A 26,817-nucleotide genomic window follows, 5' to 3' on the forward strand; every position below is an offset into this window, starting at 1 on the left:
ATGGCGACCGCTGTAGATAGCGTTTGCCACAATGACCCCAACTTTGCTGTGATTTGCTCGTTTCTGGACAAGCATAGCGAAGCTTTGGGGTTGCCAGAAATTTCTTTTACAGATCTTCAAAATTTTATCGAAGACAACAAAACTGGTAAGAAACTTCATTTGCATATCGCACAGCAAACTTTATTTATGAGCATCCCAAATTGTAATCAGACATCTCAGGACCAAAGACGCTTTCCAGAATCACCAACAAATATTGAATGTTTTCACTCAGGAGAATGTGACGTTATAGTGCATTAAAGAAAGACTGCAGCATAGTATACGAATCATGTCTGATGGTGCGAATGTCTGGTTCTAGTTCTGTTGTTTAACTAGCACTGTCATAATTTGAGTCATACTCAAGACAACATGTGATGGGATTTGTGAGAAGCAAAGGTGCATTCGATGAGTTCAGTTATAAGACGTATGTATTCTGAGCTCATATATCAGTATTATGTTAAAAGTATGCATTCAATGCAATTTACTTATAGTCTTATACTATTGATGTGGCTTGTTTGACACAGAGACATTGGAGTCCTAGGTCTTGTGTTTTGTTTAAATTCCAGGTATGGTTCTCCACTCTGCAGTCAACGTTGGGCCTACAGGCTAAATACTTTGTGTTAGGTTCTGGATGTTTGGTGTATGTACAAGGTGCATTTCAGACATTACAACCTCACATTAAATTGTGTCCTTGCAACATTCTGACAAATCCATATGCAGAGTTGTTTAATCCAGGGGCATGTAACTCTGTATATAGATGGATTTTGATTGCTTGAGATGAGATCAGATGTTAGTTTCTGAGGATGAGGGTGTTCAGAAGAGATAAGGGTTTGAGATAAGCAAAGATTCAGTGATGGCAATCTCTATTGTCTTGTAGCATTTGACGATTATAATTCTGAACCAGTACTCAGTGCTTCAATTTTACCACAAATTGTAATTGAACAGTGGATATTATTTGCTTCATTCAAGCAGTGCTAGCAATTGACTCTGAGGACTAGTTAAATAAGGTTTCTGTAGATCCTCTGGACTACTATTTAAATTATACTATACTATAGTGAGTATCAATCTACAGTGAAATAGATGCGATACATGTTGATTTATCACACATTTAGCTTCCACAATAAACATTACTCAAAAGAGCTCATACTTAAGTTAATGACAGTTGACTTGACACCTCAGACTTCTGTACAAGCTAAATTACGGAGGACAAGCCAAACTAATCCTATCTTGTTTATCAGCAGTTACTCTGTATTGTAAGATAATTTTACTGTCAATTTGATACATTGTTGAAAGCTGTTTGTAATAATTTGTAATATTTACGTAGGGTTAGAAGTTTTAATTTAATCAGTCCTCAATAATTATATGCTACAATGTTGTCATATACCTATTGATATCAATGGTTGTAGAGGAAATTCTATTTATCCTCCCCTAAATTAAGACTTCTCAGGTTTGCAAACTTACTTTTTATACAGTGTTTTGTAGACTGAAGCTTTTTAAAATGCAATACAGCATGCTACAAGATAGTCTAATATCTTAGACATAAGAACATAAACATTTATCAACTTGTGTTAGTGTTTTACATCAAGAATGAGTTTTACATTAAACAAATGTTAGACACCTTCATTACTATGATGCTAACTGCTGTACAAATCACCAGAAATGTGTTGCTTCACCTTGTTTACTGCCTCTTTTATTAATAAAATATTTCACATATAGACAATGTTACAAATGTCCTTATATTACTCATCAGTAGAGGACGTAACGTGTACGCAAGATGGTCCCCCGTTACACGTACAAGTGACTACCTGAGAGGGGGGGTTACTCATTCACGTGACTGCCTGATCACAGACAGGGAAATTCTGCATGTCACACAAAAACGCGTCTACAAGTGTTATTTCTGAAAATAATTAAACAAACTTTGCTACAGTCATTGATAGATGTTCAAGTTATTGAATGACATGAATGAAAATGTAAAATGTGCAAAATTTAAGCAAATTGTGATGATATTTAACAGCAAATTTCACCTATGTGCATATTTTTCAGAAACTTACATTTAGTATTTCTGAAAGCTCATTCATCGTCAAATCAAAATATATATGCAGATTTCGAGGCACACGAAACTCACACCTGTTCGTTATTGTGTTGACACGTTTACTTTCTTCAAAACTGCGCAAACCGTCTCGCGTAGAAGTGACTGGGGAAGAAAGTCATTAATGGGAGGTAACTGATACCTGACTAAATTGTTCAGTCAAAACATCCGTCGTGTGACTTGGACTGTCGGAAGCATACATAAGATATATGGGAATATTTTTCTTGCGTTTCAAAACATGTTTTTGTTGCAACAAAGAGGATGTAATAGATTGATACAAAATTATGAATAACATTTATATACGGACATTATTATTTGGTGAAAGTATAATCATTGGAAAAGATGACTAAGAGAGGGGGTCACTTCTACCAATGTAAAAACAATGCACCTATGTGCCAATTTCACAGAAACATGATTTTAATATTTTCTGAAGCTTATTCAATGAAGATTTACCTTGTGTAAGTAGTGTTTCATGTATACGAACGCACATAGGTGTGCCATTGGGTTGAAACAGATCTACTTTTCTCCCAATGCTTTTCACAGTGATCAAACTAATGTTAGACAGAAATAAATAATCAACTTTACAACTTGCAGAATATATGGTTCATCCATGGTAATCTCTTAAGAGCAAATGATGAACACGTGAAATCCGAGATCGGGAAACCTGTTTATTCACAACTGTCAAGTAATTGCCACGCTTGGTGATTTTACGGGACGCTTTAATCACCCCGTGCCATGTTGGCACCCAGTCGAGTTGGTTCCACTGTGTTTGAATTAATTAGGGTGAAGCGCTTCAGTTAGTACCGCCTAACGCACCCATCTCGCGTACAAGATAGGACGTCTCGTGTACACTAGGGCTGTAACGAATACACTATGTTGCGAATATGATACGTATCACGAATATTGGGTACCGAATACGAATAATTATTCACGAATACAATATTGTAGTTAAGTGACTGATGCACAATATTGAATGCCCATGTTGAAAGTGTTAATTTGTCACAGCAATAACCAGTCATCTCATGACACTCAAATTTGGTATGTAATAGTTATAGATGACAGTACCAAGTGCGGCTTTGGCAAACTAACATGACTTGCGCTACTACAAGGCTAGTACATAATGCATTCTTGCATATCTCATTTTGAAAAAGGACATAAGGGTTCAAGTAAAACACACTCCCTTAAAAATTGTAAATATTCATGAATATTCGGTTCTGATGACCACGAATAACGAATTGAATTCACGAAGGGCTACGGTTCGATTCACTGAATATGCGAGTGAATCTTTACAGCCTTAGTGTACACGATAGGACGTCTCGTGTACACGTTATGTCTCTGACTGTTTATAGTACTGCTAGCTTTCAGTATGGATCATAGAGATTGATAATTGTTAGCTAGATATGAATTGATTATTGATAAATATCAGAGATGAAATTTGAGTAAAAATGAAATAGACAACTTCAATGTATTGCATGTCATCGGTGAGTGGTGACCCATTTATGCATGGATTACTGACAAAAACAGCATTCTGAACTAAATCAAGAAGCAGCTCATGAATAGAGGACAACTTCAAAATTCAAACAATATTTCATCACAATATATATACAAGATATTATAGAAGACACAATTTTGACATTGATAAATTCTTCAAATCTGCAGTATTTGCAATTATCAGTTATTTTAGCCAGGCTTAATTTGTTATACTGCTTGTGATAAATGAAGCACAGCCTCACACATTCCTGGTTAGAAGATGTTATCTGTATTTTGAGTAAGTTCTGTGTTTCTGTTAGTGTTATGTTGTAATGAGTACAGATGTATGTCTATTTATTTCAGTTGATAAGGTATTAACTGATCTACATATATTCCTGCTGAGGAGAATTGGCAAGACAAGTGTGACTGCTGAGAGATTAGAAAGGCAACTTGTCAAGGTATGGTAGTACTATCATGTCATTGTACAGATTGTTTCCATCAGTCAAGGAATCTTTGTCATAACCCTCATGTTTAGAGTGGAAGTTCTAGGTAGTCCCTAAATCTAAACACAATGGCATAAAATTTCTATTATCCATGGACAATTCTATTTTGATGACTGATGTGTTTCATGATACTTATTGGTTTTGTTTTTACGTGGAATATTTGAATCCATCATATTTCATGTAGCTGAGAAGACATCGTTGTCATTTGTTTAATCCAAACTTGTTCTACAGTGTGTGTCATAATAGGCAGCGATTGTTATTAGTATGTGTTTAAAGTCATGTATTATCAGTATGTGAAATAGACATCGGCACGTAGGCCTGAGGCCAACAGATTTGTTCTCGGGCTAATACATGTAGTTCTAAATTTCAACAGGTCCTTATGACCTGCAGTTTATTTTAATCTGTGAACAGGGCAAATGAATCTTAACCTGTTGATTTGATTGCTTGATTTTGACTGGATTCTGCACAGACTTGGCTGTCCTGTTAAAATATAGTTCCATAATTCCAGTTATTGTTTTTGTGTTTCCATGTAAACAATTTGGACTAATGTATCCCAAAATGGAGAGGGAGACATATGTTTTTATGAGGAAGAACACCTGGGCCTCTCTTGCAGTACTCTGTATCTATCAGGGGTGCTCGGGTAGCCTAATGGTTAAAGAGTGAGCTCGTCACACTGAAGACCTGGGTTCGATTCCCAACATGGATACAGTGTTTGAAGCCCATTTCTGGTGTCCCCTGCTGTGATATTGCTGGATTATTACTGAAAGCGGTGTAGAACTAAAAACACTCACTCACTGTATCTATCATGTCTATTTTCCTAGTTTTGTCACAACTTCTCTGATGTGGACGCATGGGAAATTGAGAGAATCGGTTACCGATTGGCCAAAGTTTCTACAAAACTAAGGATTTTAAAGGTGAGAACTAGTACAGCATTCTTTGTAATCTTGCTTTTTCAAAACTTAAAGTAATGCGCCTATTGAAATTGTGTCTGAGGGTTTGTGAATGTTGTAGATAAACATGACAAGGGATGATGAACATGTTGAAATTGGTTTGTGAACTTGGAATCACTATCCAATAAGTTTGTGTATGAAGTCACCTAGAAATGACTTTTTGGGGGCCTCAGTACATCAAGGTTACGCCTTCTTTCTTAAAAACAACTACCAATATTGACTCACATTCCCAAAATGCTTAGAAGAGATACCATATTGTCTCCTTTACTAACGATAAGGAAATTCATTATAAGATAAAGATAATTTACCCTCTCCAAAGGCAAGCAGAATGAAATTTACGTTCATATCAGGACATTTGTGATACTGAAACACACTTAATAGCCAATAATATGCATATTGTTTTATGTTTTTGTCTCAGAATCTGCTTGAGGGCCAGTTCGATTATAATACGAAATTCAAAGAAAAGGTCAATGAGCGGAAAGCTGAGGAAATGCGTTTCCAGCCAGTGGGGCGGGACAAGAACGGCTTGGCTTACTGGTACCTTCTGGTAAGTAGACCATGTCATTTTCCAAACTGTAGTCAAGCCAAGATCCATACAGGTTGTGTTTATGTTGAATCTACATCATGTCTATGTTCTAAATATGATTGTCGTAAGAGGCGACTAAAGGGACAGGGTGGTCAGTCTCACTGAGTTGGTCGATGCATGTCATGGTGTCCCAATAGTGTAGACCGATGCTATGACGTCAATCACTGGATTGTCTGTCCCAGACTCGATTATGACAGGGTGGTCAGTCTCACTGAGTTGGTTGATGCATGTCATGGTATCCCAATAGTGTAGACCAATGCTCATGACGTCAATCACTGGATTGTCTGTCCCAGACTCGATTATGACAGGGTGGTCAGTCTCACTGAGTTGGTTGATGCATGTCATGGTGTCCCAATAGTGTAGACCGATGCTTATGATGTCAATCACTTGATTGTCTGACCCAGACTTGATTATTTACAGACCGCAATCATATTGCACTACATGTATTTTTCCTTATCTTGACTCATGATCTTTTGCTTATCTCCCTTTCCTCTTCGAATGGTAGTGGAACACTTGAATCCCTTGAAGTTCCTGAAGCGGATGTATAAATACACCCACCCACGAGTTACCCCCCTTTGCCCTTTCCCGCGCAAACCAGTCATGTGACATGCCTTACTTGTCACTCTCTCCCTTTTCGCCAAGCGGATGGTTGGGCGAGCACTGGAGTCCCGTATACGGCATTATATCCTTTTATATTTAGATTCTATTCTTCAAAATTACGATGTAGATGGATTTGACTATAACTACTTATGTAGTATTTGGAAAAATTAATTACATTTGAGTTGTGTTTTCATTGTTATGTAACTTTGTTTACATTTTATGAAATCTTGCAGTGATTGCAGGCATAGGTTATCCGTGGCTGATCCTCACCCCCAATGTCCTTCATGCATAAATCCATGTTCCTCCAGCTTGCGCTGTACTTATTATATTGATTTATCAATTTAATCAATATTGTCTTATAATTATAGACGTGCCATGGATCGGGTGAGAAAGTCATCTCAAGTCACGATTTATAAAACTGCAGATCAGCCTTCAAACCATTTGTTGCTTGCAACGGCCGATGTTCATAATACTGGTGTTATGTTTAGTACGTTACAGGGGCAGTCTGCTGGTAAGGGGGCCAGGAAGAGATCGTCTACATCTCAGTCGACTCCGTCTCAGACTAAGAAAAAGACGTCATCCTCTTCTACAACGCAGAAGAAGTCAGCTGTTACCAGATCGGAGGGCAAATCTTCGCGTGCTAGGTCATCTACGCACCAGAAATCCTTCAACGAAGAGATTGTACCTCCTCACGAACTAGACGTTTTTGACGAACCCCCATTACTTCTACCTGAAGTATCTATGAGATCAGCGACTCTGTAGACCTCTACTACTAGGAGATCGTCCCCTACTACAGTCACAGCAGGACAGCTGTTGATGTACTACCTCTTACTTCTTGGAGTGAAGTTGAGGCACATTACTCATCAGCGTTCGCGAACGCTTCATTTACACCGCAGCAGCGTCAACCTATGCAGAACTTCGACCCAGGGGAATTTATGACAGAATTCACCAACCAGATGATGGCCATGAGGGAACGTAGATTCCAGGAGGAATCGAAGGCTAGGAAAAGCCTCTCATCTACCGACACCGTGCGCAAACCCCCAGGCCTGCGCGAATCTACTCCTTTCAGATCTACACCTGAAGGCTATGTTCGCGAAGGTCTCCACAGTCGCCCAACTCTGTCATCTTGGAGGATAGAAGAGATGACACACAATCTACGTTCGCGAACCCTCAGCATTCGCGAACATCGAAGGATCCTGCTCCTACACCTAGCCGCTCTAGGTCGAGATCTCTTATCTCGCACAGACGTTCGCGAAGCTACTCACCTCAAGCCAGACGTTCGCGAAGGGATAGCTCACCTCACAGAGGTTCGCGAAGAGATGTATCCACAGATAGAGGTTCACGGACAGAACACTCTCAAGATAGACGTTCGCATAGGAGGAATCCTCAGATACAGGTTCGCGAAGGCAGGATGAGGGTTCGCGAAGGGAAACAGGTTCGCAGATGGATGAATCGTCAAGACATAGCTCTCATAATCAGGTAACTTCGGACTTGCAAACGGATTTCGTCTTCCCAGACTCAGAAGTTACAGCATGGATTGCTAACGGGTTGAACTTGGAGTCTCCTTCTACGGATAAAGATGAAGTCTACACTTATATGATGCGCAACAATGACTTCGATTCCGTCACAATCCCTCCGATTGAACCTATATCCAAGGTACCTTCTAACTTATGCACAGCTTTGAGAAAGCTACAGACATCTACAAGGTTCGAGAACTCTCAGATCTACAGGCAGATAACAGCAACATAGACATCTACAGGGTTAACAAACCCTTACATCAACAGACAGGATGTTGACGTCGACTCTATTACCATACGGCTGAATAAACGAAGCAATGATGGAAACGGATGAGGTCTTATACCGGGTAGCAGATGGCCTGCGGATATTGTCGTTCACTCACTCCAACCCAACAGAGACGTACTGCATATACGCTGATGACTTCGACTCCAATATGATATCACTTATGAAGCTGACTATCCAATATGATATCGACTTATGAAGCTGATATCTTGAGCGGACGTGCAGATGATATTAACACTTTCGTCACTCAGCGTGGGGATTAGGAACCTATCAACTAGATCCAAGAGGCGACCTTTGGAAAGGGCTTAAGGTTAACATCGCCTTCAAGTATACTTGAACGGACGTACAGATGATTGTATTAACACTCGTCACTCAGCGTGGGGATTAGGAATTATATCCTATCAACTAGATCCATACAGACATACGTCTCGACAGCCTCCTTTGTCATGCTCGGAATAAGTGATTCATATCACTAAACAAGATTTACACTTGGAGCAACCCTTAGTCAGGAGACTTATATGAGCGGCGTAGGATTACGCGCGCTTTTACTCACAGATTTTATGGAGGCCAACTGGCTACAACACTGGTGACGTCATGCTTGAAGCTGATTGGTCCACGTCAGACAATGCCTCCCAATGACAGAGCAGGCTCCAGCATGTTTTCTCATTGTAAACAAACCCGTTGTACGGGGGAATACTTCATCGGCAGCCTTGGAAACAGTATACAACTACGGCCTGTTATCATCATTGAAATCTAATAGATGTCTAGCCTTGACAGCAGGATAAACAATGTTTATTTTGGAAGTTGTCGCTGATAGAAGTCGGTATGAGTACATGTCCCCTGTGATGCTACATTGGAGCCAGCCTTGCTATAAATAGACAACGCTTCAATGTCAACACAGATCACCTGCGTATATAAGGGGAAGAATGATGTATCATCACTGCAATCAGAGGTTAGCACTTCCAATGGAACGTCCTATCGATTGGAATATCGTAGGCTCTATGATTATTCATACGAATAACCAAGCCTATCGGCACCTATTTACAACATCGAGATCTACGCAGTGCCGGTTATCCGGAGGACGGCATACAGGTTCTTCAAAGTGCCAATCAACTCAGAGAGCAGATGAACTTCTCAATTAAGTTGCTCACGCAACTAGGATGGCTAGTGAACCTGATGGAAATTGGAGTTAGAATCAATCAAGATCTTCAATTGCTGGGAATAAGAATGATCACAATACAGGATTGAATTGTGATCCCAGAAGATCATTGGGTCAAGATATAAGCCATGATTCAACAAACAGTCATCTCTCCGTTAACACTACGAACATGGCAAGTGCTACTCGGTCTGCTAACCTCGGCGCAGGACTTGACGCGCATAGGAAGGTTACAACTAAGACCGCTGCAACGGTTCCTGATAAAACATCTAGACAGCGTCAACCCTATCTTGCTGCCGGAAAACCTCAAGAGGTATCTACTGTGGTGGACACACAGGTCGAACGTTTGCGAAGGGACCTATTTACAATAGCCAGCCTTCGACACACACCTCTACGCAGATGCCTCGATGCAAGGATGGGGTGCGCATCTCAACGATCAAGTGGCTTTGGGAAAGTGGTCCAAAACGGAACAACAGCTTCACATCAATCTGCTAGAGATGAAAGCAGTGATCAACGCCTTACAACTATGGTCGAGTTTGCTGAACAACAAGATGCTGATGATCCACACGGACAACTCCACAGTGGCATTCTCCATAAACCAGCAAGGATCCACAAGGTCTCCAAGCCTGTTGCAGCTCACATTCCAGTTGTTCCAGATCACGCAGGAAGCAAACGTCTGGATAAAGGCGTGTCACATACCCGGAGCCAAGAACGTACTGGCAGACGCTCTCAAGACCACAACACCCGTCACCTACGGAATGGATGCTCCATCCAGAAGCGTTTCGGAACATAAGGGAGATAGGATCCCCTTGCATAGACCTGTTTGCCACGAGGTTCAACAAACAACTACAGACGTTTGTCTCGCCAGTTCCAGATCCTCAAGCCTGGGCAACAGATGCACTGAGCATGTAATGTGGGGAAGGATTAAGCGGCTACGGCTTTTCCACCCCCGATACTACTGCCAAAAGTACTGTTCAAGATCAAACAGACTCAGACGCTACAACTGACTTTGGTCACGCCCTATTGGCCAGTGAGAGCATGGTTCCCAGACCTAATAGAAGATCTCGGAAACCCAGTAAGCAAGTTACCAGATTGGCCGAACCTGCTAATACATCCGCGGACCAAGCAAGTCCACGGAAACCCAACAGTGTTCCAGTTACACGTGTGGACCGTATAAAAACGTGCTTGAAGAAAAGAGGATACTCCGCCAGGGCAGCCAAAGCAGTAACGCTAGCGTTACGCAGATCGACTTGCAACCTATCACGACGACAAATGGCTGAAGTTTGAGACTTATGCAAGGCGGAAAGGCTTCACAGCGATGATAGCCATTCATCCTCAAGTGGCGGAATATCTGTGTCATCTTAGACAGACCAGACATCTGAAGGGTTCGACACTATCTACACACCTCGCTGCAATCAGTACAGTGATTACCATGAAAACAGGCATCAAGTTGATGAAAGTACCAGAATTACTTGCTCTGCTGAGATCTTTTAAGCTGGAGGACCAGCAAAAGAAATTCAGAGCTCCAGCCTGGGATCTAAATGTAATTCTGCGTCATCTTACCAGTGATGTCTGCGAACCACTAGATCAGATTACGATCGAGCTGCAAACACAGAAGATTCTGTTCCTGCTAGCGTTAGCCACTGCAGCTCGCATATTGGAAATACATGCGCTGGACTATGGTCGAACCACATTCGACAGAGGGCAACATAATGCAGTTCATCTAGGACTTAGATGGGACTTTATTGCCAAGAACCAGCTACCTGGTCAACCAGACAGACAGTTCCACGTACCAGCGCTGTCTACAGTCCTCGGTCCACAGGATATAGAGGACTTATCCTTGTGCCCAGTCAGAGCCCTGAAGATATATCTTCAAAAGACTGAGACGAGGAGACGAAAATTCAAACGCCTATTCATCCCATTATCAACAGAGACTTCAGCAGAAGTCTCAAGAACGACCATATCGTTCTGGATGAGAGCCGTTATATTGAGAGCCTATAAAGCAGCAGTACTAGAACCTCCTAGAGCTTCCAACCCACACGAAGTCAAAGCACTGGCGTCAACACTAGCTCTGCACAGAAATTGCTCTATACCGACAGCTATGGAGGGCTGCTTTTGGGAAGTCGGACACAGTGTTTGCCAACCACTACCTCCGAGACATAGCCACTGAAGACGTCTCAGGCATTCACCAATTTGGGCCTCTTGTTGTAGCACAGCAACTAACGATTCCTCAAAGGCGCTGAGTTGGAAAATCTCACCCTTTATCACGCTGACTTGTTGATAACTTTTACTAAGGAAAAGTACTAGATTGAAAGTCCATGTGCACAGTCTAAGACAGGCTAGCATGAGTGATTAAAGATCCTGTACGGGTAAAGATCTTACCTGTACGTGAAGGGATCGCAACTCATTTATGATAAAGATCTTATCATAATCTATGGGTTGTTATAAGATATCTAGTAATAGGAGAATACTAGTTTATCTGTAGCCACATGAATCAACATGATTCAACTTGTCTGAGATTGAAGTAAGGTAAGCAGTGGTCCCCCCGAGTTAAAACAGAAGTTGGAAAAATAGGACCACGGAAATGCCGTTTCGCAGTTCCCATGGGGGGGGGGGGGGGGGATACAGGACGTATCTAAGGACAGCTGTTGAATCCAGTGGCTTGACCCACCACCTATCCGTCGGATTCTATAAGCAAAAGATCATGAGTCAGGATAAGGAAAAATATGTAATTTTTTAGTAAAATTGATATTTTATACTTATCCTGACTCATGACGAAGAAGCCCTCCCAACCTCCCCGTTGAAGACACTTGAGATTTCACAGCAGATCCAAGTGCATGGGCAGAAAATCAGGAGAGAGTGACAAGTAAGGCACGTCACATGACTGGTTTGCGCGGGAAAGGGCAAATCGAGGTAACTCGTGGGTGAGTGTATTTATACGTCCACTTCGGGAACTTCAAGGGATTCAAGTGTTCCACTACCATTCGAAGAGGAAAGGGAGATAAGCAAAAGGTCATGAGTCAGGATAAGTATAAAATATCAATTTTACTTAAAAAATTACATATTTAAATAAACTCTTACATCTTCTTTGTAGGATCAGGACCAGAATCTTCTGGTGTACCGAGAGGAACAAGATGATGCAGACAGTGAAACATGGCAGTTGGTCTGCTGGTGAGTTCTTCGTAAATTCATCTCTTTTATCCCTTGATAGTGTCTTTTCACCCTGAAGTATAGACCAATGGTTTATTGCTCATCAAAAGAAGCAACTGTACTAAGATCCTTTGTTTTCATTTGTTGGTTCATGTGTTTGGGGTGGGCTGTGGGGTAGCCTAGTGGTTAAAGCTTTGGCTCGTCACGCTGAAGACCCGGGTTCGAATCACCACATAGGTACATTGTGTGAAGCCCATTTCTGGTGTCCCCTGCCGTGATGTTGCTGGAATATTGCTAAAAGCGGCGTAAAACCAAACTCAGTCAGTCAGTCAGTCATGTGTTTGGGGGTTCTAGTGGTTAAAGCATTCGCTCGTCACGCTGAAGACCCGGGTTCGATTCCCCACATGGGTACAATGTGTGAAGTCCATTTCTGGTATCCCTCTGCCATGATATTACTGGAATACTCCCAAAATTGGCATAAAAATAAACTCCCTCACTCCGCTCACCTTTATATATATTTGTGTGTGTGTGTGTGTGTCTGTTTGTGAAAATGTGATTGGTTGACATTATAAAACAAATAGTATTAAAATCCAATCGCCTGAACAATTATTTCAATATGATGTCACAGTTAGTTTAATGTCTTTTACCGGGACATGCATGAAAACAAAGAGAGATTGTTGATCATTACATCCAAGACTCATCTTAGTTTGGTTATGATTCAACTTATGTATTTAAAAAAGCTGAATCTTCTTGAATAGTTGATTAGTTAGTATTTTGTTTGACATAAATTAGCAACTTAAAAGATATTTCAGGAGTTTGAATGAAGGTATTTTGTTCATAACATATTTGTTTCAGGTAGGTAACTGAAAATGACTGGTCCTGATGATATGAATTCTTTGTTTTGTGCTGTTCTTGTAATTCTTGCTTCCTTTTCAAAGAAGGTGTCATCTATGTTTCAGCAACCGGGATGACTTGGCCAAGTTGATATCAAAGCTGAAGGAAGATGGGGACTTAAAGTTTGATGATATTAGTTGTGAGTGTTTTCTTATTATTGTTAATCCTCTGTCTCATCTGTATGATTGGCTCTGGGGTAGTAGGTTTAGGAGGAGGGAAGGTGAGGTGGCCTAGTTAAAGTGTTTGCTTGTCACACTGAATTCCCTACATGGGTTCAATGTGTGAAGCCCATTTCTGGTGTCCCCTGCCGTGATATTCCTGGAATGCTTGCTTGCTCGCTCCTCCCACTCCTCCTCCTCCCACTCACTCCTCACTCACTCCTCACTCACTCTCCTCACTCACTCACTCACTCACTCACTCACTCCCTCGCACTCTGTCTTGTCTGGAATATTGCTAAAGCGATGTAAACCCAAACTTACTTGCTCACTCCTTTTTATATTAACCTGATTATGTACTTGATGGCATCGTTGTTGGTTCTAATTACAAGATTCTGCAAAACACTCTTAATAATGATCACTGAGAGAGAGAATGGGGGGACTTCCACGAGGGAAATAGTCTTAAGAGTCTGGCCTGTCACAACTCAAGACATCTATGATAGATATGCACACTTCAGACCATCTGATCATGCAGGTTGCAGAGATGAAAGATTGCTGACTGAGGTTACCCCCAAAATTCTCCCAACCATACTGTGTTACAATAATTCTACATTTTATATGTTTGTGATACAACATCAACTTTTACAATGATTTTAATTTTTCTCGAGGCATTCTGGAGAATTCTTTAGTGTGATAAAAAATATTTGATGTTGTTTCCTTGGACACTTATCCTTATTCGTCTGTCAAGTAATCTCACATTTTCTTTCTTATGTTTTTTAAATCATATGCATACTATACTGGTAATTGTAATGATTTATGGTCACAATCATATCCTATATTTGATCACATACACTTCCTCAAAACATATCCACCATGGTCAGTTGTTTAATTTTGTCATGTTTGTTGACAGCATCTTCTACAAAGAGCAGCAAAGAAGGCAGTCCTGAGGCAGAAGTTAAGGAAGAGCTGAAACAGGAAGATGAGGATGGGTCAGAGGTCACGGTCAAATTGGAGAAGAGTGAGATCAAGGTCGAAGATGTCCAGATCAAACAGGAAGTAAAAGAAGAGCCAGAAAACAAGGAGGAGTCTGCTAAGGAAAGCAAGTCTGTGAAGGAGGAACAAGAAGTGTCAGAATCTCGGAAGATGTCAGTATCAAGCAAAGAAGATGAGAGTAAAAGCTCTGAAAAAGCTAAGAAAGAACAAGAAGATGATGATTCCAAATCAAAGGATCCTGAAGAATCCAAGATAGAGAGAGAGAGCAGGAGTTAAAGAAGGAGAAAGAGGGAAAGAAGGAGGAACTAAAGAAGGATGAGAAATCTGAAAAGGAGCCTGAAGAGAAAGCCCAGGAGAAACATGGACCAGATAGGCTAGAGAGGAAGGTAGATGACACAGGTGGAACAGGACCGTCAGCTTCACCAGACACAAAGAAGGATTGCAAGGAGTCAAAAGAGCAGAAGAAAATGCCTTTAGATAAACATGACCAAGATTCTGTAAATAAGAGTCAGAAAAAAGAGTCAGAAAAATCTGATGACAAATCAGAAGAAAGTAAAACAAAACAATCCAAAGACAAAGGTGACAAGTCTGAAGAAAAGTCGAGTAGTGTTGTGTTAGATGAAGAAAAGGGTAAACCTTCAAGTGATGGACAGAACAATGATATTGAATCTCCAGGTGGAAAACTCTCTGAAGCCAAAACTGTTGAGAAAACCACCTCAGAAGCGTCAAAGAGATGGTTACATCCAATGAGAAGGGAAAAGATAAGGTTTCTAATGTTGAACGAGAATCTGAATCAGAAAGCAGTAGTTCACAAAAGAAGTCAGGAGAGGTGAAAGAAAAAGAAAAATGTGAGAAAGACTGTCATCAGAAATCCGAGAAATCAGGTAATCAGGTAGAAACAGCCAAAGGTAACAGTAAAACACAAGAACCTGTTGGAGAAAAGGATGCAAATGACGGCGCTTTGGTGAGAGTAAAGTGAATAAAGATTCAAGTTCAAAGTCTAGCGAGTCCAACTCTACGAAAGTTCATGACACCAAATGTATGAAACAAAAAGAAAAGTTAGCTAATCCATCTATACCTGAAGCCAAAACAGAAACAGAGGATAGTACCAAGATATCTTGCAAGGGAATAACAGTGGAAGTAATAGAAAATATCGAAAGTACAGGAAAGAAAGAGGAAAAAAGTAAAGAAGAGGAGAAAACAGAACAAAAGAAAGGGAAGGAGGAAACAAAAGATGTGAAAGAGGAAACAAATGGAAAGAAAGACAAAGGAAATAAAGAGGAAACTGAAAGAGGGGAGGAGGTTAAAGTAGAAGACAAAGAAAAATGTAAAGAAAAGAAAGAGGAAGCAAAGGAAAAGATAGAACAAACGAAAGAGAAGGTAGAAGATGCGAAAGAAAAGACCTGTCAAGAGGAAGAGGATTCTTCAGATAAGCATAAAGACGTAGCCAGCTCAAGAGAAGCAGAAGAAGAACCAGAACCAGTCAAAGGAAAATTACCGACTAACAATGACAAAGAAAACAAGACCAAAGAAGAAAGTGTAGAACAAAAGGAAACAGGTAGTGAAAAAAAAGGATGGTGAAAGTGATATTTCAAAAGACTGTGACAAATCTTCCAAAGACAGTAAGGCACAAAAAGAGGAATCAAACATACAGACTAAAAACTCCGGCAGTTTAGCTTCAGAAGTAAAAGAACAGCATAAAGATTCTAGTGTTGATAGTGACAAAAAGTCTGACTCAAAGAAGTCGGTGAAATGTGCTAAAACAGACTCCAGTAGTGTAAGCTCAAAAGCACAGGACAATATAGAAAAAGATGGTCATAAGAAGGCTAAGAAAAAGAAAGCTAAGTCAAAGAAAGGTAAACATGATTCTCCCAAAGAGGACAAGGATAATAAGGATGGTTCTGTAAGTGATAAGGAAGGTAATGGAAGTGATACCGTTGATGGTTGTCCAGATGTGAAAGAAACTGTTAAGGGGAAGAGTAAAAAGGCTGTCAAACAAAGTAGAAAGTCAGATAAGCCTTCCAAAGACAAAGATGTGGAGGAAAGCTGTGATGAAGATGAGGAAGAACTGTCACATCCAAAGATAATGTTTCTAGAGCCAAACGTGGGTCCAGGAAAGCCAAGAATACAAAGGGTTCTGATGAAGATGAGAAGGATGAAGATTCAGAAAAGGATGAAGACACTAAGGAAGATAAAAAGGAAGAGTCTAAGAAAAAAAGTGTACCTGAACTAAAACCACGACCAACGCCAACCAGAAGTTCTCGACGAGCCAGGAAGATGCCAGATAAATATGAAGACTTGGAGAACTTACCTTCACGGCGATCAGCTAGAAAAAGAACAGTGCCAAAAGAATCTGAGACAGCAGAAAATGGTTCATTGGATAGTGAAAATTCTAAGGATACCCCTGGTAAAACTAAAACAGCTCGGAAACTGAAGGGCGCTAATGATGATTCTGATACTGAAGAGTATGATCATAATAAGGAGAATTCAGTGAAGCAAAAAGGAGGAAGGGGTGTGAAAAGAACAGCTGATCGTGGCACAAGGGAACCAACTGGAAAGAAAGCAAAACGAGGTGCTTCCAGAAGTCATGGTACTGCAAGGTCAAGAACAAAGCGAAAAGGAAATGTGTCTTCGTCAGAGAGTGATAGTGAAGATGTTCCTCTTAGTAAGGTGAAAGGAGGTAGAGGTCGAGGAGGAAGAGCAGCCAGAGGGGGTAGTGCTAGGGGGCGGGGCAGAGGTGGAAGAGGGGCAGCAGCAGATCCTGTTGTCACAAATGGAGACAAATCTCAAGTAAGGGTTAGACCCAAAGTTTTCTTCTTCTTATATATTTGTGTTCAGTATAGACTGAATTCCCTGTCCATGTCACCACTGTGACTTTAGTTGATGTTTGACCATGTTGGCAGTCAGATCCATTGACAGCCTTTTGCATGCTTTCAACATGTTCAAAGGTGCAATGCCTATCCTTTTATTACACCATGTAGTGCAGTGAACTCTTCTGTCACTTTATTGTATGTCAGTGCACAAAGCGTACATGCGTTTGTTAGTTGTATCATTTGGGAGTTAATTACATTAGGCATTACAAAATAGCTTTTGTTGTTTAACGTTTCTGAGTAATACATTTTTCATGCATTTTGAGCTTGCATGCTTGAGATAACATGTACTTCTATACATTTGGCTTTTGTGAGAAAAATGAGTACTCTTATGCATATTTAAAATATGTCATGAATATATCAGTTTAGAGATGGCACATGTTTATACAAACCTTCTAACTGTATAATTGGTAACATGGTCTGAGGCATCACAGTTAGAAAAAGGTTATCTTTGGTTCCAGCATCAAAGTCATGCATTAAGAAATAACCAGGCGTACAGCACCCCAAAACTTTCACCCTGATTTTGAACATTGTGAAATTATTTCCATATAATCTATCACCAGAAAAAGAAACAAGTGTCAGAAACCAGCAGTGATGATTCTGACTACTGCCCAGGAAAGAAGAAGGGCAAAGGCAAGGGCCGAGGTCGAGCAAGAAAAAGGAAGGCTTCTGATGCTGAGGATTCTAGTGAAAATGGGCCCAAGAGGGGCGGGCGGCGCCGAAAGCGCCCCCCATCTTCTGATTCATTTAGTGATGACCTGTCAGAGTCTTCTGAAGACCTGGTGTTCGGGCCATCAGGTGAAGATGAGTTTCAGCAGGAGGAGCTTAACACTGATGACGAAGACTTCCTAACTCCCAAGGGCAGGAACTATCAGAGACAGATTGCCCGAGCAGGTATGCGAAGTAAAATAGTTTATGTTTAGACAGTGACACTTTTATAGATACCACAAACAGCCCTGAAGTTGAAGAAGGTCATCATGATATAGATGATTCTAATGTTGAAGGCTTTGGTAATAATGAGGGGGATTCAGTGAACCGGAAAGGAGGAAGAGGCATGAAAAGAACAGCTATCAAGGCACAAAGGAGCCTACTTAAAAAATAAAGTGTATTTACACACTGATAACACTTGTGTTGTGTGACGATCATTAAGATATATGTTTTTCTCTATTATCATGATTATTGTTCTGATAAGGTGTTTTATGATATGATGATTGGTCAGTTCAGAGTCTGTATGAAGACGAAGAGCTGTGAATATGTTAATCACAGTTCAGTGAAACTCCTGAGCAGTCTTGATAAAGACAAGGTCTCTCATGTGAAGATGGAGTGTTAAGCAAACTTAAGTCAGTGTCATGGTTTCTAAATTCTTGCTATATGAAGCAGTATCAGATTCCTGTAACTCGAAAATGGACATGAATGAGCAGTTTTGCATGTAACATCCTTTTTTGTGATTGGTTTCATTACTAAAGGGGCCTACAAATTTACTCCCAGTTAATAGAATATTTCCTTCTTTAACTTGATTAGATGATCACCAAACATATGTCTGAAGTCACATTCTTCTTCACCTAGAGATATTGCCCTTGTGAAGTAAAATATTCACTTACACACACACTCATCTTAAGAGTTTTATAGTCACATCGGCAGTATTTTGTCATTGGGACCACATTCTATTTGAAAGAAGAACTGCCATGTTTATTCTGATAAAGCTAGAGTGAGGTGAGAATGCCACCCACTTACAGCATGTATTGATTGTTTCCAGAGAAAGACAACTTCCAGCCCGGTGCAGATGATACTCCATGCACAAAGTGCAAAAGATATGACCATCCTGAATGGGTAAGTGGAATTTCGGATGCATTGGTTAATCCATGCTTTGTGGTATTGTTTTATGGACTTCTGGCAGATTCCCTGTCCTGATTTGCAGGCCCAATATTTTGCAGATATTTGTGATTAGAACTATATAGAGGCTCTTGTCCCTTTTTTCCAGATTCTGCTCTGTGATAAGTGTGACAGTGGGTACCACACTGCCTGTCTCCGACCACCGATCATGATCATTCCGGATGGAGACTGGTACTGTCCACCTTGTCAACATGTAAGTCACTCCAACAACTGCTTCTTGTTTTTGAAAGAGTCTACAAAACAGTTTGGATTCAGAAAGTTTGATTTTCATCTTAATATTGCAATAAGATTAATGCATGTTGGAAAGGGCATCAACATTTTAAGACTCTTTCAGTTTGACCAACAAAATCCTCAAACAAAATTGCCGCCCAAAATGACGTTAAATGGTTTTGTCCATTTTTTCATTTGGAAATATTTGTTTGGAGTATTTCTGTTTGAGATCCACCCATCCCTATCCGTATCCATATCCCCATCCCCATCCCTTCCCCATCCACATCCCCACCCTACCCCCACCTACATCCCCACCCCATCCACATCCTCATGCAGATCCCGATCCCCATCCTCATCCTCATCCACATCCCCACCCATCCATTTCCACATTCACATCCACATCTTCATCATCCACATCCCCACCCATCCATTTCCACATTCACATCCTCATCCACATCATCATCCCCAACCACATCCACATCCTCATCCCCAACCACCATCCTCATCCACATCCACATCCCAAACCACATCCACCTCCACATCCCCAACCACATCCCCATCCCATCAACATCTCCACCCCCATCCAGGGGCGGTGGGGTAGCCTAGTGGTTAAAGCGTTGTCTCGTCACGCCGAAGACCCGGGTTCGATTCCCCACATGGGCACAATGTGTTAAGCCCATTTCTGGTGTCCCCAGCCGTGATATTGCTGGAATATTGCTAAAAGCGGCGTAAAACTAAACTCAGTCAGTCAGTCAGTCCACCCCCATCCCACTCTGTTCTAAACTTGATGCCAGTAGCCTGAACCTCTCTGCCACAATCTCTTTACTCAATCCCTACATATGGACATTTAATAATATGAATGCAGGAGGCATGAAATGTACTGTAATAATGTATATCCCTGTTCCTTGTCAACATGTGTTTTTATGTGATCATGCTAAATTATGAAATGTTTTTGTAACAGGTCATGCTGGTGCAGGTTCTACAAGAAAATCTTCTCAACCTAGATGTCTCTTTAAAAAAGAGGGAGCGGTTAGTCAGGAGGTAGGATGTTTGGATTTTAAGCATCCAGTTTCATATAATCCTTGAACTTAGAGGTGTCCATAGTACCACCAAACCAATCCAAATGGTCTTGTGTTTGAATCCTAAGCTCGCATTTATTAAGATTTCCCGGTGCCATACATACCCATGCACCATGATAAGGATTCTGGGATATGACTCAAATACTTCATAAAACAATGTTAAACAGAATTTAATTGAAGGTTTTCAGAGAGCAATAATCAACATTGAATAAATTCCTGTGACATGCAAATACCTGTCATTATTTACACTGTGCAGTGTATATATAGTGTTACGTGCTGTTTACTTTTCAGAAAAGAACGTCTAGCCTTTGTAGGTATCAGCCTGGATAACATTCTAAAAGAGGTATGTATTCATTCAATGTGATTATGTTTTGAATCTTGTGTATGCTTTTTGAGGATCTACTGGCTGATCACAGAAGAAAGTGCAGAGTTGCTTCCCTTTAGTGATCTTTTCTTGTAATAAGTGTTAAAAATCAGGTGAAGTGTTTAATTCAGACAAAGTAAGGTCTTTGCACAAATTGAGGATCTTCATCATGTTATGTGATGTGTAATTAATTCCAATCACCTGGACAGGACAAGAAGAGCAACATCCAGCTGCACAAGGAACGAGAGGAGAGGATGATAGCGATAATGACGAAGCGAATCATGAAGGAGGAGAGGGAAGTCCCTGATGAAGTGTACTCCAAGAGGTCCTGCCGATCTCGCCAGTCCATGAGCTACAGGTTCACCGAGTATGACAATCTCATCAACAGTGCTATTGGGGATGACATCAAGGAGGAATCGTATGAAGATGACAGTTACTCAGGTAATGTACCCAGTTATCCTTCCATCAAAAACAAACAGTAAAACATCTGAAACTATTCTAGCTATACTTGTCACAGCCAATTGCAAGAGACTGTTATAGTTGCTGAAGCTTTGAATTTTTCATTTTTTACCTTGGTAAGGACAAGCAACTTTATCATTGCTAGAAATTCAGTCTCTTGTGGCAAAATTTGAAGATTCAGCAGCAGAATTTATGTATATTGGCCTCAGAGGTTGCTCATACTTTGAAGAACTGGTTACTCTTCAAGCCTCAATTCTTTCCAGCTGTGAGATGTAACATTGAATGCACATATTGTACTTAAGGCTTGCAGAATGTTAGTGACAATATTGATGATTTCTTTACTTACACACAACACTGCTCTGATATGTACTGTGTGAAGACTGGTGAATGTAGGGATTTAGATTTTGGAGATGAATATGATGTTGATAGTATTGAAACGTGAAGACTGTCATTAACTAAGCCTTTACCTGTACAGATGAAAGTGTCGGAGGGGGAGGCCGAGGTGGCAAGGACATGTCCAACATCACCGGTCGTCCTCCGCCTGTTGTCAACCGGGAAAAGAAAAGCCAGAAGGCCCGTCGGAGGCGCCGTCTCACTCAGCTGGACAGCGATGAAGAAGGGGATGAGAGTGATGAATACCAGGCTTCCAAGTTAGTAGCCTATGAGTTGTTAACAGTGATTTAACTGAAGGAATTGGAAGGTGGAATTGTGCTTCCAGTATTACTTGTATGAACCTGTACCGATTTCAGGTTAGACCCATACTTATGCTGGTTGACACAGAAGATTTAATGGTCAAAAATTAGTTATGGTACTTTGATAATGTAGATCAATGCTCATATTAGGAGTATCATGTATATTTCTGTTCAAAATTAAATTAGATTCCTTCATGCAGCAGATTGTTCTATAAATTAGTTGCTTATTTCTTTATAAATTTGCAATAAAACACTTTGAAAAGCTGTGCCAAAGTCAGGCCAGATACTGTCATTAAACACAATCAGTGCAACAAATGGATTAGGTCAAGACATGGTTGAATATATATTGCAAGGAAAGGTTTTTACCCTTTCTGAGGGAAAGGTAACTTGACTTAGGATAACTCAAGCTTGTTTAGGTTAATTCAAGATTGTTAGCTTGAGAACCTGTGACGATACAGGTTAGAATTGATCTTCACTAACCCATGCTTGTCGTAAGAGGCGACTAACGGGATCGGTTGGTTAGACTCGCTGGCTTGGTTGACACATGCCATCGGTTCCCAATTGCGTAGATCAGTGCTCATGCTGTTGATCACTGGATTGTCTGGTCCAGACTGGATTATTTACAGACCGCTTCCATGTAGCTGGAATGTTGCTGAGTGCGGCATAAAACTAAACTCTCACTCACTCGAGAACACACCTTAAAGAGAATCCACCTTTTGGAGTAAATGAAAAGTGGGCAATAATAAGACTTTGTTCATTGTTTTAATCCCAATATATATCCTACATCTCCATAAGAAGATTCTCTCTGGTTATACAGCCTGTATATATAGCCCGACCATATTTGTATTTCAGAGACTCTGCATCAGAAATGAGTTATGAGGAACCAGTAAGTGAGGTTGATTCCGAGGCGTCAGACTGGCAGCCACGCACAGGCCGTTTTGGTGTCAGGCATACCAGAGTACGCACCTCACGTGGAATCAGGAGGAAGTGGTCACGCTTTGATGATGATTTTGGTAAGAAGTTTCTATGTTTGTTTGGGACACCAAATCAATGATCACAGGTAGGGATAACTCTTTCAGAATACAAGTGATAGTTTGTCATTGAGAAGGAAAGTTATTTTCAGTGTTTACTTCAGTTGTAAGAAGTGATCCCAAACAAATTGAGAATAGTATGGTCTGACTCATAATGGCAGTCACTGATCTGTCTAGCAGGTGTTCACTTATTTACAGGCTACTTTCATGGAATGTTTATCACTCGGGTTGTGCAGAGTTATGTCCCTTCGGCATGATCTAAACCTACGATCATGGGTTCAAATCCTGGTTCACCCTGATTGTGTCTCATGATTTGTTAACCCCATATGGATGCTGCTAGGTTTGACCAGTGAATGTCTAAGGACTGTCACTAGAGACTTTCCTCCTACATCAATCTGAGATGCTGCAGTTTAACTATATACCATTCAAAGCAGCATTAAACAAACAGACTTTTGATAATACAAAAACTGAAATTAATCAAAATATTTCAGAGTAATAATCTTATGTAATTTAACTTTCAGTGGTTGATGATGACTACGATAGTGATGACAGTGCCAGTAACCGGAGGTCAACACGAGCCTCTTCAAAACGACGGGTCAACTATCAGGAATTCAATTCTGATGAATCGGAAGCGGTAGAATCTCCAAACTCAGAATCTGATGACGATGTATCTGACAGAGATTTGTGTTCAGATGATTCTGATAGGAAGTCTAGAAAACCTGTGCGTCGTCGTGATCAGATCAGATGATAGCGCGAAGAAGAAGAAGAAAAGCAAAGAAAGAAAAAACACAGACAGTTGAGAAGAAGAAAATGAAGAAGAAGCGCCCAAAAATCAAAGACCGAAGTTCTGAATCAGAGAAAGATGTTTCAGATAGTGGAAAGAGCCAAGAGAGCGAGGAGGAAGAAGAAGAGGAGACAGAGAATGAAAAGAGTGAGGAAGAGTCATCAGAGGAAGAGAAAAAGAAGTCACAGCGACGACCACAAAGAAAGGCGTCGAACGTTGATTTCAAAAGTTTCCTCGCATCAGAGTCTGAAAGTGATGCAGAAAAAGAAAAAACAGTTGTTGTGAATACTAAGCGAAAGGTTCGTGGAGGGAAGAATATGGAGAATATTCTGAAAGCAGGTAGAGAGGATAGCTGTGATTTCTCCTCTTACTCTAAACCAGATGGTGAGTCTGATGATAGAACTGATGATGGTGAAAGGACTAATGATGGGGAAAGTAGTGGTAGAAAGTCCGACCAGGAAAAGATTGACACAGTGTCGGAAGCCTCCAAAGATTCTCAAAGTGCACTGGAGGTGAATGGACATGACCACCCTGCTGGGGATGGTAAACCAAATAAAGATGTACCCCCACCAGGATTCTCAAATGAAGGGGAAAAGTTTAGGTCTCATGGTAGTGAACCGTTTCCTCACCAGGGTCCCCGAAACTTTCAGTATCCGTATGGTGCTCATCAGAAACAGTATATGCATCCTCAGTATGGTCCAATGTCTCAAGGTCTTCCTCCCCACTCACAAATGAGTTCCCCACCCCATGGGTCCCCTCATCACCCGCAGGGGACGCCGCCCCACCCCCAGGGCACCCCTCCACACGGGACGTCCCCTCATCATCCTTCCAGTGCATCTCCCCACCATCCACCCTCTTTATCTCCACACCATGCTCCTATTGCTTCTCCTCATCAACCTCATGGCACCCCACCTCATCCTCATGGAATGCCTCAGCACAAGATGGGACCACCACCTGTTCCACAAGGTCAGCCATACCCCCAGGGGCCACCCCTTCCCCACCACATGGGACCCCCAGTTCCTGGCATGCCATTTCGGCCACCTCACCCAGGGTACCAACAAGGCCCACCCCATCATGGTGGACCACCTCCCCACTCTCATCCACCTGGAGGACCACCTCCCCATTCCCATCCACCTGGAGGACCACCTTCCCACTCTCATCCACCGGGAGGACCACCTCCCCACTCTCACCCAGCAGGAGGACCACCTCCCCACTCTCATCCAGCAGGAGGACCACCTCCCCACTCCCACCCAGCAGGAGGACCACCTCCCCACCCTCATCCCACAGGGGGGCCACAGTCCCACCCTCATCCTGCAGGAGGACCATCACCCCACCCCCATCCTGGGGGAGGACCACCACGTCCACACCAGTCAGGGGGACCAATTCCATCCCATCCAGGGCCACCACACCCCAGAGGTATGCACCCTCATCCAGGACCACCAATTCCACATGGCCCACAAAAAACATCACGGCCCACCTCACCCTCATGGTCCACCCCCAAGAGGTATTCCTACTTATGGCCCTTACCCCCATTATGGAGGCCCCCCTGGGTCCTTCCCACCAAATCAACCCCCTCCAGTGAGACAACACCTTCCACCCACCTCCCAGAGTAACGCCGGTCCACAGGTACCCCATCCACCACCTTCATCAACTTCGTCTAGTGGCAGTAGTGGTTTCATGATGGACAATCTGCTACGAGACAATCGCCAGTACCCTGAAGAGAGACAGTACCCAGAGGAACAGCCTGCTCGCTTTCCTGAGGAACGCGATACGAAGAGGAACGTCATTTCTCAGAAGAGGAAGAACAACAGCAAGGAGGCGAGGAAGATGATCTTGAAGATGTGTCCGATATTGTGCACTACGTTATGAATGATGAATACTTCAAACAACATACATAGCCATATAAGAAAGGACATGCTAGATTCTAATGACTAGACTGTGGAGTGTTGGAACAAGTACAATCATTCTGTGAACTGGCTTTGTATCTGGTTCATATCCACTTTTAACAGGAAGCCACTGTACTCAAGACTGTGTTGAGAAGTCAATCAGCTTGAGTTGAATGTGTATTGAAATTTAATTTGAGACTGTCAAGTATATCTGGTCATGTTTTCAGTAGTCATTTAACAGGGTATCGGTCAACTTAGAAAACATTGTCAGTGGTCCAAAATGCATTGCTTGGTGACATATGTTTTTGCTTGATTTAGTTACCAAAACCCAGATGTAGAATAATGAAACCGTCTTTCTGTTACATCCAAAGCAATTAGTAGATCTCATTGTGAATATAGTGATATACCTCAGCTTCATCAAAGTAATGCACATGTACTACGGTATTCCTTCCTGTGTCATTACTGTCATTTTAACTTTCAGCCTGATATTCATGGAATTCCACCGGAACCGCTTAGTCCACGTTTTTGTCAAAGCACACTGACCCATGATTAAATATTCTTCTCAGATGTGAAATCTGTAACTATGGAAACAAGAAAACACTGCATACTCTTTTTCCTCAAAACTTAGTTATTTTACAGAACCCTGACTGTTATAATGAACACGCCTCGTGTTATATTGTTTATCTATTTATTGTTGTTTTAATGCAAAATATACATCAATGCTGTTGTTTATGCATCAGTTTGGTTTTGCAAATCCCATGGTATCCCATGGTATGATGATTCTTCAACAGTATGCAGTTGCTGCAACCAATTTTTATGTTTTATTGATTTTTTAGAACAAACTGTTTGTGTTTTTAGCCTTAAAATCTCTACTGGTTCTAATGCCAACAGTGGTTTTGTACAATATGTGTGCTCTTTTCCAAACTGTTTGGGTTTATTTTGTTCTGAATAATATCATCATGCCAAAATAATTTTGAATCTACTTATGTGAAACCGCATGAAATTGTTTTGTTTCATTATGTAGTTTGGACCACAACTAGGCACATATCTGTGTTATCCATTGATGTATAGCTGAAACAGCAGGATCAATAATATACTGAGGGAAAAAATAAGGGAACACCACTTCATGGCAGTGTTTATTTTTTCTCAGATTTCTTCCCACAGCGC

The 26,817-nt window shown here is 41.3% G+C and overlaps 1 protein-coding gene across 1 annotated transcript; it reads left to right on the forward strand.

The window, feature by feature from the left end:
* Positions 1-25,495, forward strand: LOC124266807 (remodeling and spacing factor 1-like). Its single transcript, XM_046701612.1, is given in 22 exon segments — positions 1-145; positions 3,959-4,053; positions 4,920-5,012; positions 5,467-5,595; positions 12,285-12,361; positions 13,300-13,373; positions 14,300-14,655; positions 14,715-15,057; positions 15,180-15,290; positions 15,467-15,940; positions 16,002-16,301; positions 16,445-17,172; positions 17,816-18,146; positions 19,009-19,082; positions 19,234-19,338; positions 20,317-20,396; positions 20,726-20,777; positions 21,008-21,239; positions 21,733-21,907; positions 22,802-22,962; positions 23,502-23,730; positions 23,733-25,495. Coding segments are annotated over 22 exon segments (6,009 nt in total). The 3' UTR covers positions 25,378-25,495.
* Positions 25,496-26,817: the final 1,322 nt, after the last annotated feature.

Source organism: Haliotis rubra, unplaced genomic scaffold (assembly GCF_003918875.1).
Source record: "Haliotis rubra isolate DU_JTF1 unplaced genomic scaffold, ASM391887v1 Scf128, whole genome shotgun sequence".
In the NCBI taxonomy this organism is placed as follows: domain Eukaryota; kingdom Metazoa; phylum Mollusca; class Gastropoda; order Lepetellida; family Haliotidae; genus Haliotis; species Haliotis rubra.